Source organism: Sarcophilus harrisii, chromosome 2 (assembly GCF_902635505.1).
Source record: "Sarcophilus harrisii chromosome 2, mSarHar1.11, whole genome shotgun sequence".
NCBI classification, from domain to species: Eukaryota; Metazoa; Chordata; class Mammalia; order Dasyuromorphia; family Dasyuridae; genus Sarcophilus; species Sarcophilus harrisii.
The window spans coordinates 503,206,209-503,218,367 of NC_045427.1; the positions used below are offsets into that span (position 1 = coordinate 503,206,209).

At 36.1% G+C, this 12,159-nt stretch overlaps 1 protein-coding gene across 1 annotated transcript in view; it reads left to right on the forward strand.

Annotated features, from left to right (window-relative positions):
• The window catches only part of GLDN (gliomedin), an 81,638-nt gene extending 78,098 nt beyond the window's left edge, over window positions 1-3,540 (forward strand). Inside the window, exon 10 of the mRNA XM_003755935.3 lies at window positions 3,044-3,540. Coding sequence (XP_003755983.2) covers window positions 3,044-3,503 — 460 coding nt within the window. The 3' untranslated portion in view covers window positions 3,504-3,540. The remainder of the gene's footprint in view (window positions 1-3,043) is intronic.
• Window positions 3,541-12,159: the final 8,619 nt, after the last annotated feature.

Here is a 12,159-nt window from a genome sequence, read left to right on the forward strand (position 1 = left end):
AGTAAAATTGAATACTGTCAATCTGTGGCTTTCAAGCTAATGCCTCCTTTTCCCAATAATTTTGACGCCAGCATCTTGCCATCTTGCTTCTGCACATGAGCTCTCTTTAAGCTTCGTTTCCTCATCTGCAAAATGGGGATACTATTATTTGCAGTGTCTGCATTGCAGGATTGTTATGAGGGAAAGAGCTTTGTAAATCATAAAGCCCAGACAATTTTCTCAGATTTAACAAGTAATTTGTGAAAGTTTCTTTTGCTGCTCAATGCCTCCCTCTGGTGTTCATATTATGATTACAGCCTTTAACGGAATTCCTCCGAGTGTTTTCTCCAGCTACACACAAGCTGTTCACTATAACTCACCTTCACCAACACTACTTACAGATGAATTCCTCCAGGAACGTGGATGGTGGCTCAGACGGCCTCTAGATTCTAAAAGGGGAAAGAGACAGAGCATTTATGTAGCACCTACTATGTGCCAGGCCCATTGTTAAGTGTTCTACAAACATTATCTCATTTGAACCTCATAACAAGCCTGGGGGGAGGTGTTATAATATTGCCCCCATTTTATAGTTGAGGAAACTGAGGTAGATAGAAATGTCACACACTTAGGAAGTGTCTGAGGTTGGATTTGAATGGAGGTCCTCCTGACTCTAGGCCCAGCACTCTATCCACCATACTGCTAGCTGCCTTTTTTCTGATCAAATAACTCTTAGTGTCATAGGGGTCTGATGGAGAACTACCTAATGAAGACTTGGGTCCAACTCCCATCTATGACAGACCTTAGGCAGGTAACTCCAAGTCCTCCTAGACTATAAATGCAGAACAGCGGCTGATCTGAATCAGTAGAGGGAGTTCCCTTCCCTATTGAAATCAGAGATCTGGATTTATTTTTAAGATAACAACTCTTCACGAACTGTGAACCTTAGCAAGAATACTGGAGTAATTTGCCATTTCTTTCTGTAGTGGATTAAAGGAAAGGTAAAATGAGCTGCCCAGGATCACACAACTTTTAAGTGTCTGAGGCTGGATTTGAACTCAGTTTCTTTGTGACTCCAGGACCGGCACTCTATCTAGTGAGCCACCTAGTTATCTCTTTATTAGGACAGAGTGGTAGAAAAAGCATTGGATTGAGTCTAACCTGTTTCTCCTCCCAATTCAAAATTACTCTTTTATTCCTTTGAGATTGCCTCTTTATATTCATATCAATATTCTCTTAGAAATGTCACAATAACAACAATAATAATACTTTAAGCTAACAGTGTTTTATATATACTGTCTCATTTCTCATAACAACCCTCTGAGGGAAGGTTTTTTATTTTACAGATAAGGCCAACAGAAGATCATCTATCTTGTCAAGGTTATTCAAGGTTATCTGAGGTAGCTTTAGTATCTGAGCCAGTCTTTGAACTCAGATCTTCTTTTCTGAAATCTACCACTGTACCTAGCTATACCTGTTTGGCTTGCCTTGCTCTATTTCTACAAATAAGCCTCAAGCACTAACGCATGTAGCCATAATGATATATTCTCCAGGTTGCCAATGATTTTATGCTGTTGTTGCCCTTCTCTTCCCCAGCCACTTTCTATTAAGTAACAAAAGCATTCTCTGAACAGAGAAGGACCAGGAGATATTTTAAGGAAACCTGGGTCTGGAGCTAGAGAATCAGGGTTTGAGCCCATTTCTGCCCCAGCTTGCTGTCATCTTGAGTGTATTATTTAATTTCTCTTGTCCACATTTTCTTCATCTGTAAAAGGAGAGATTTGGGCCAGACGTTCCCTTTGGGTTCCTTTCAGATCAGTAGTCATGACCTTACCCATTCTCTTCCCCTGTCAATCTCCTGACCAGTATCTCAAAAGGCCTGATATCATTCTGGGGCTATGGACAGCAGGGTCACAGTGCCAGCACACATCCCCACGAGAGATCTTCTCCCACCATGGACTATACCTCATAAATTGTGGGTCATCGGCTGCCAAACTTTGGCCCTTCACTATAATACTTGTGATTTGTGGTATTACAAAATAATGGAGAATGGAATCTTCTCAAAATATATGCTTTTACAAAAAAATTATATTGAAAACATCCTTCATTGTTTTCCCACCCATGGTTACATACCACATTGTACTCTAGGTGACTAAATGCCTAGCCAAGCCCAAATCATAGCACTGATTTCAACCAGAACTTAATAAAAATTGTGTTCATGGATCCCAATTGCAGCTAGATAGTACTATAGTGCAAATAATGCTCTGGGCCTGGAATCAAGAAGACTCATCTTCCTGAGTTCAAATCTGACTTCAAACACTTAATAGCCATCTGACCCTGGACAAATAACTTTATCTCATTTGCCTCAGTTTCCTCATCTGTAAAATGTACTGGAGAAGAAAATGGCAAATCACTCTAATATCTTTGCCAAGAAGACCCCAAATGGGATCTTGAAGACTCAGACACAAGTGAAAGAACTAACAATAATACACAGCTAATAACAGTGTTAATTTAGATGTGAACCCAAGTCTTCTGGCACTAATATTGTACTTTCAGATTTATAAAGCATTTCACCAATTATATCACATTTGATCCTGACAACAACCTTGGGAGGCAAGTGCTACTATAATCCCCATTTTAAAGAGGATTTAAACTTAGGTCCTCCTAACTCTAGGCTTACTGAAGCATATGTGTAATAAATAGTCACAGATCATGGGTGAGAATGGGCCTGTGCCAGGGCCATTTTTGATGTGAGGACCAGTAAAGGAGACTGCACATGTGTACACAAAAAAGAAAAAAAAAGAAATACAGAGGCTTTACCCTGCCCAAATAGGGTCTGCCCTCAAGGAGCTTAAATCCTATTTCGCAAAGAGATGAGACATGTTATAGATTCTTGAGAAAGAGCATTTTTCAGTCAAAGTGATATGATCCAAACTGCTTCAGAATATTTCTGTATCAGTCAGTTTTTCTACATGCTCTGTCAGAAAAATGGAAATCCACATTTCACAGGGGATTCTCCCTCTCTGCAAGAAAATACTGACTTTTCTTTTTAAATATTTTTTTTCAGATTTGAATTTGCAACAGAAACATCTGAGACACTGAAGATTGAAAATGCCTTGCACTCGGGTCGAAATTATCTCTTTGTAAACTCAAAAACATACTTCAATTTCGCAGTTGATGAAAAGGGCCTTTGGATTATCTATGCTTCAAGTTTGGATGGGTCCAGTATCTTTGTGGCCCAACTAGAGCAAAGTACCTTCTCGGTCATTCAACATATCAACACCACGTACCCCAAATCCAAAGCAGGCAATGCTTTTGTAGCCTGTGGCGTCCTCTATGTCACGGACACCAAAGACATGAAGATAACCTTTGCTTTTGATTTGTTAAAGGGGAAACAGATCAATGTGAGTTTTGACCTAAGAACTTCACAGTCTGTTCTTGCCATGTTAGCTTACAACTTGAGAGATCAGCATCTATATACATGGGAAGATGGCTATTTAATGCTATATCCTGTTCAGTTTTTGTAAGCCATGGGAAATAAATGATGATTCTTTCAGAATGGTCTAGGATCTCTTGGTCTCAGTAAGTTTTAACCTTGATATGAATATTTCCATCTTAACCTAAAATGTGTCATTTAGCTGGGTAAATAGAAAATAATCCAGTGATTTATACATATGTGTATATGTATAATAAAAATCCAGTAATGTGTATATATATGTGTGTGTATATATATATATATATATATAAATGTATAGTAAGAGTTTAATAATTACTTGTTGATTGATAGATTTCCCAATTATTATTTATATAAGGAGATCTACATATTTATATAGAGATCTCTTACTCTTTATATATTAATTACTATGCTTTGTTGATTGGGAAATCAAGCAGTTATTAAATTCTTATTATTTTCCAGATACTATGAACTTTAGGAATACAAAGACAAATGTGGAAAAGTGTCTGCCCTCAAAGAGTTTATATTCTACTTAACAAATGAATCAATCTCCTTTAAAATTGGATTCCTTAGTGGTAGAACCTTGTACTGAGTCAAAAGACCAAGATTGTTGTCCCAGATCTGATTCTTCACTATCTGTGATCTTGGACAGATTACTTCACCATTCTCACCCTTGGCTTTCTCATCTTATCCACTGAGGGGGTTGGACTAGGTGGTTTTTGCATGGGGTCCCTTCCAGCTCTGACAATCTATGATTTTTCAATTGCCTATAGGGAACAACAAGGATTGTTCCCTACATTCTCCACAAATTTGCCAAATCCCATATGAAATAATTAAAATTGATTAAAATTTCAGATGAATTAATGAAAGTGATTGCTTTGAATGAATTTGGTTAAGAATTGACTACCTTTGGAAGTCAGCTTTACTCTTTGAGGTTGGTAAAGTCTACCCTAGAGCTGATTTAGTATTCAGTGTGGAATTTGTGCAGGCAGAAGAGAAGCCAAATCACTTGTACTTTTTTGTCATGCTTAATTTACTCACCTCCATGAACAGCAGAAACCCAGAAGAAATAACATTTGCTTCTTGCTCAGCTGTCAATTCAGCAGACAGATGTTTCTACCAGTTTGGGGATTCTGTAGTTTTGTGGTAACAAATCATTTGTAACTAAGATATTGGGTCATTGTAGTTCTGTGACCATATCATTGGTCCATCCTTAGAGTTTCTAAAATGGGACCTCCGTGGGCTAAAATCTAGTTCATGAAAAGCATTTTTGTACACTTCAGCAGAAAGGTATTCAGTATTGTAAGTAAGCCTGATTCTCTGATTTACTAATCAGCCTAGGATTTTGTAAACCTAAGGAGATTAGTTATCTGAAGATTTTGTAGTACATTTTTTTATTGGGGGGGGGGGAGGGAAAAGTAAGGGAGAGTGCAGGATAGGTAAAAAAGCACTTGCCTTACTCTATAACAAGAGTAGTCAATGGAAGTGATTTTCTCCCTTTTTCTTCCTTTTTGGGAAGATATAGTGCTGTGGCCTACAGAAATGGAAAAAAAAAATAATTAGACTAAAGGGTATTGTCATCATTGCTATCTTCTGCTACTCAGATAAACTTTCTTTAAATTCTCTAGATGATTTGCACTGTAATATACCTAAAGGAAAGAAAAAAAAAGATAACTTCAAATCAACATAATTTCTTTATATTTTTTGGCATAGAGAAATCTAAAAATCATTTGTTCTAACAAGCCAAAAGGCCAGGCTTTAAGCTCTGAATAATTTGAATATTCTACCATTTAGGTGACTATGTCATGTTTCTTTGCCTAGACTCAACATCCAAGCAATCAAATGATTTTCTGAAAAAGCCAATCAGATTACTTGTAAGGGATGCTGTGTTGATAGAACATTCAGTTGGATTAGCTGTATTTTTTTTTCACTTTACAATCAGTTATGTTGATGTCGTGTTGACACAGCTCAAACACATTTTTTTTCAGCAATATATTATGTAACCTTGAACAATACTGTCCTGTGTCCAAGGTCACTGTATCTAGTATTTAAATTTTCATATCATGGTATTTTTTCTCAGTCTTAGTTTCATTTAATATTGTTATTTTAAAATATTTTAAGAGATTCCTTGTGGTTAAAATTCTTATATGGAAACATGAATTCTGCATATTAATGGAAGTTATTTCTATTTTAATGCATATGACATAAATCAAAGGAATTAGTTTCATGAACACAAATTCAGTTTTGAAAAAAAAAAAAAAAAGCCTAGATTGTATTTCTCAAACATGAACCATCTTCCAATCCAACAAACATATATTAAGCATTTGCTGCAAGGCATTGCTCTAAGCAATGGAGATAAATGACCAAACATAAAATCCATTCTAATTCCCAAGGGATTGGTGTTCTGCTGGGGCAATGAAACACATATGCAAATAATATAATTACATGATAATCTGAGGTAAAGGGAAACACAATGAGGCTTTCTGTATGTGAACCGAATGTTGAAAGTAACAGGAATTCTAAAAAACAAATATGAGAAAGATCATTATAAGTAAAAGAACAAGAACAACAAATACATCAGTACTGTCCCTTTAGCTATGGATAAAGTATCTACTTTCCTTTCTGTTAGAGTTGATCATTTTATAATTTAGTTGATTAAGAAAGCTTATATTTTCACACATGAGGTGAGGGAAGAGTGATTATATTCTTATTTTCCTGCATTAGTTTAAATCCTCAGGTTTCCAATTAAGGGGGAAAAAAAATAAGCAGTCTTAATTTTGAAAATTCAAGGAAGAACTTTAATACTGTTTCAAATGATTTCCATCAGGGACTAACCTTTTCTGTCAACCTCTTTGAAAGCCCAGTAAAATCTATAGGTCCCTTCTCAAAATAATGTTTTTTAAAATGCATTAAAAAAAACAAACAAACAAAAAAAAAAAAACACCTCACATTGCAAAGGAAACCAGTTATATTGAAATGCAGTTGTTGTATATTTCTTAAAAACAAGTTCACACAGAAGCAGCTACACCCAAAGAAAGAACACTAGGAAATGAATGTAAACTGCTTCCATTTTTGTTTTTCCTCCCGGGTCATTTATATCTTCTGAATCCAATTCTCTCTGAGCAAGAGAAGTGTTTGGTTCTGCACACATATATTGTATCCAAGATCTACTGTAATCTATTTAATATGTATAGGACTGCTTGCCATCTGGGGGAGGGGGTGGAGGGAGGGAAGGGAAAAATCGGAACAGAAGTGAGTGCAAGGGATAATGTTGTAAAAAATTACTTTGGCATGGGTTCTGTCAATAAAAAGTTATTTAAAAAAATAAATTTAAAAAAATTTAGCAGAAAAAAAAAAAACAAGTTCACAGGCCCTACTCCCTTAAGAACTCTTGACTCAGAGATGTGATTAGTTTTGAGACACATCTGAAACTTAGAGGTTTCTTAATACAACAGAACCAAGTCAAAGAATCCCCCACTACTAGATTAATCAAAAGCAGATAGTCACATTTAAAAATAATTAAAACATTCCTTCAACACCTAAAAACTATATAAGGTTCAATCTTCAAAAGACATTTCTCTTTATATATGAACAGCCTCCTACTCAAGACAGGTGGCTTTGCTATCTACTTATCCACTGAGTACCAGGTGATTGTAGCTACAAAGAGCTTTTGGGCCCAAACAACCCATGGAGAAGGTTATGTATGTACTACAACCACCTGCAGTCTTGTTACCTTCACAAAAATGTCTGGGGAGGGGGCAACAGGGAACTTTTTTTGGCTGTATCTCTGTGATGACAAAATATCCGAGGGAAAGGTGATTGATGGGATTCTCACTTCTCAGCCAGATGTCCCACTCCTGTGTATCATGCAAAGCCATAGACTTCCCATTATTGTTATGCATAACAAGATGAGTAATGGTGAATGACTTGCTCTGGCTGTACATTTCATGTTAACATTAATCAAATTATTCAATAAAATTTTGATAAATGGGCACAGTCTTAAAATAATTATTTGTCGTTTTTGCCTTTTGACCTTTTAATACATAACTTTCAGAATCTGAAGCTCATTTCCTATTGTAGTTTTTTGGGAACATTTTCTCCATAAGGTCCTAGATTTAGGGTTGAAAAGTTCGATCCTCTCCATTAATAGATAAGGCAGCTGAGTTCCAGAAAGGTAAAGACTTGACAGGTTCTCACAACTGGAAATTGCCTGAGTGGAATTTTATGTCAAGTCTTCCTGACCCCCTCCCCCCCATCCTGATCTTATCCACTACACCACAGTGGTTGTAAAAGAGTTCTCTAAGGACTGTTACATCCCTTCCAACAGTGAGAAAGCTTTGTTATATAAAGTGTTTCCTTTGGCCTCAAAGGAGAAAAAAATCACGATACCGGGCTTTGCTGGTTTCCCCCTTCATTTTATATTGGGTTGACAATCAGTGTAGACAGCTGTCCTTTTTGGCCATTGGATCACTCTATCTACTCTAATGATAGTTTGAACTATAGAAATGGCCAATTGTTACCTAATTAATCAATTTCATTGGATGAAAAAAAATCAAAGAGTTTAGACTTGAAAGAAACCCTTAGAGGTCACATCATTCAACAATTTCATTTACAGATGAAGTCACTAAGGCCAACAGAGATAGTTCTTGGAAGAGAGAATTATGTCACCCAAAGTAATGTAGACAATAAGTAGCAGAAAGTTAATTTAGGTCATAGAGATGATTGAAGCAACTAGTCTCTTTACCCCAAAAACAAAGCAAAATATAACAAACAAAAATTGTCTTGACCTGTCCAAGGGGCACCAAGAATGAAGAAACAAAATGAAGAAAGTGGTCCCTCATAGATTCTATGATTTACTGTGTATTCCCTACTATCCCACCTGACAAACTCCTAAGTCACATTCACAGTCCTGCTAATGTCATTTGTATTTGTAATATTTTAAAATATCAAGGAAAAAGTGTCAAAGAAAGTAAATGGAGGGAATGAATGATCCTTTAGTTAAATTTGACCATTACTCATCCCACATGTTTATTTTAAGACATCCAACATCAGCACAGTAGAAAAAGAAATCTACTATGATCCTCCTCTGGGGCAGGAACAATTTAATAATGGGTGAGTAAAATTTAAATATGACAGCACTGGTTTTCAAAAACCAGTTTACTTACAGTCTCCTTGATGTAGTAACCTACTTGACTCTGAATTGTGGCCATATCCTAAATATTTCTTCCTTAGTCCATGAATTCTGAATCATAGAACTGAAAAAAACCTAGTCCATTATAATTTTGTAGATGAGGAATCTGAGGTCCAAGTCAAGTGACTTGGACAAAGGCACAGTTAGTGGCAAAGCTGGAACTAGAAGTTTCCCCTTTTTACCACCAATTTCCTCCGTCTGGGTACAACTTCATAAATGGAAACTCTTCACTTGAGAAGACAGCAGAAAGGAAAATCTTTTTTATTTTTCCAAATATATAGTTTTCAACATTCATTTTTGTAAGATTTTGACAAGTTCCAGATTTTTCTCCATCCCTCCAATATAGTTTAAATATGTGCAATTCTTTTAAATACACCTTCATATTTGTCATGTTGTTCCAAAAGGTAAAAAGTCACAAGAAAAAAAAAACAAAAAGTGAAAATACTAAGTTTTGATCCACATTCAGTCTTCATAGTTCTCTCTCTTGATGCAGATGGTATTTTCCATCCTGATTCTATTGGAAATGCCTTGAATCAACACATTGTTGAAAAGAGCCAAGTCCATCACAACTGATCATCCCATATTCTTGTTGCACTGCACAATGTTCTCTTGCTTCTACTCACTTCACTCAACATCAGTTCATGTATATCTTTTTTTTTTTTCTTTTTTAGCTGAGGCAATTGGGATTAAGTGAGTTGCTCAGGGTCACACAGCTAAGAAGTATAAAGTATCTGAGGTCAGATTTGAACTCAGGTTCTCCTGACGTCAGGGCTGGTAGATACTGCACCACCTAGCTGCCCCTCGTGTACGTCTTTTTAGGCTTTCTTGAAATCAGCCTGCTCATCATTTTTTATAAAACAATAATATTCCATTAAATTTATATACTATAACTCTTCCAGCCTTTTCCCATTGCTACTACAAAAAGGGCTGCTACAGATATTTTTTTGCACATGTGGGTCCTTTTCCCTCTTTTCTGGTCTCTTTGGGATTCAGACTCAGTAGTGTCACTGCTGTATCAAAGGGAATGAACAGTTTTATAGTTCTTTGGGTATAGTTTCAAATGCAAAAGAGAAATTCTGGCAAAATCAGAAAATCTTCCTTCACTTTATCTAGTAGTAATTAGCAGGCAGGCAGGGAGATTTAATCCTAAACTCTAATGCTCTCTTTTCACTTACAACAGCATAGGTTAATCAATTTTCAATCCTGTTATTATCTATTTGCATATATTCAGTTCAATCAATGAAGGATCTTAAATGGTGCCCATATAAATTGAAAATATAACATTCAAAATCTCTGGCCTCTTAACAAAATTAGCTCACATGTTAACAATTATAAGAAATTAATTGATTATATAGGTGCCTCCTCTGTTACGTTTAAAGTGTTTGACAAGGCTCATTGTGTTGTAGCAAATACCTTTACAAAGAATAATTCTGCATAATTATTTTCATGTCTCTGGAATTCTTAAAAACAATGTTTTGTCAATCCAGTTACAGTAAATTGTTTAGATCAAATAATCTTGTACAATAAAATCTTATAAACTCATCTAGTTTATGCTAAGCTTCTTGTGATCGTGTCTTACTCATATTTATATTCCTTATAAGATTTAGCATAATACTCTATGCATGGTAGGAACTATATAAACATTTACTGAATCAATATTTAACCATATATAAGAAAATATTTGATAATACACCTTTTTGATAGGTACAGCAATAAACAATAATTATCCTTTTAAGTCTTCTCACTACCTTCCTATACAAACATCCCAACCCAGGGTTGTGTTGGTAAATATTTAACAATCAGTTCTCCAGAGGGGGAAAAAAGTGCTCCCAATACACTTCTAAATTTAATCTGCATTATTAACATTTTCTCAATCACTTTCCAGGAATGGCTAGATGGCCCAGTAGATAGAGTACCAGACCTGGGTTTAGGATGACTCATCTTTGTGAGATCAAATCTAACCTCAGAGACTTAGTAGCTGTGTGATCCTAGATAAATCACTTAATCCCATTTGCCTCAGTTTTCTCATCTATAAAATGAGCTGGAGAAGGAAATAACAAACCTCTCCAATATCTCTTCTAAGAAAATCCCAAATGAATTCATGAAGGGCAGAGCATGACTTTACAGCAACCATCACTTTCTTAGGTCTACACAATCAACAAAAAATTTGTCATTTCCCACGTGTATATGCTTTCATGAAGCTTCCAAAATATTCTTGCAAGCACCTAAATAAAACAACTTCCTAACACCTCTCTGAAACACACCATCTCCCTCATTAATTAAGAGCTCCTTGAGAATAGATTGTCTTTTTTCCTTTTTCTGTATCTTTAGAACTTAACAGTCTATACAGGAAGGTGTTCCATGAAAGCATGTCAACTGATTACCAAAAAAGGTTTAAGACAGATCAAAGGAGAAAGGGGTACAGGTTGTATTTGCTTCCCTTCTTTACTGTTTTCAAAACACTTCTTACTGATCCAGTAAAAGCAGCTCATCAAAGCTGTCCCATCTCAAGTCCTGGACTTGAACTTTGATCATGATGTTCACTTAAGGTTTTGATGATATTTTTTGTCCTTATATGCATTCATTTGTTTCTGACCACATCTCACCCTTATCTTTATAATTAAAAAAAAGTTCAGCAAAACTAAGCAACTCACTGAGAATCTGACAGTAAATGCAATGTTCCACAGTGAAAGCTCCCACCTGTATAACAGGAAGGAGGTATGTCTATTCTCAGGGACCAGATTAATCATTATAATTACATTGTATTCAGTTTCACTTTTCCCCCCATCCATTTTTTTTAGTCAGTGTTACTCTGCAGTAATTCATGATTTCCCATGTTTCTTTGAATTCTAATCAGTACTTTTAAGGAGGCTGAACAACTTTTAGGTATCAGAATGTTTAACTATTCCCCAGTCAATAGGCATCTACTTTACTTCCAATTCTTTCTCACCACAACCAGCATCATAATCAATGCTTTGGTGCATAGGGACTCTACTGCAGAGAGCACAACTCCGTTGTCCTGGCACATCGTTCAAATGCCAAATTTACACTTGCCAAAAAAAAAAAAAAAATGATTTTATGGAGAACTTACACAGGGAAAGAGATCACAAGGTGGTCAGAAAAGTGATACAAGGACACTCTCAAGGTCTCTTTTAAGAACTTTAGAATTGGTTACATGATGTGGGGGATCCTGGCCCAGGACCACCCAGCATGCAGGCCCTCATCAGGGAAAGTGCCGTGCTCTAGAAGCAGAGCCGAAGTGAATTAGCCCAAAGGAAACACGAAATAGACAAAATTAGAGAAGCTACCCCAATGTTCATGTGGATTATTTGTGTCCAACTTGTGGCAGAGCATTCCGAGCTTGTATTGGTCTCATCAACCAAAATCAGACATACTCTAAGTCAATTCTAGCATAGTGATGTCATTTTGGTCATCTTTGAAAATGAAGGACAGCAAAAAACAAACAAATATGGAAACTTTTTGCTATCTCTGACTTCCCTGGGGTACATGTCTAGCAGGAAGATATCTGTGTCAAATG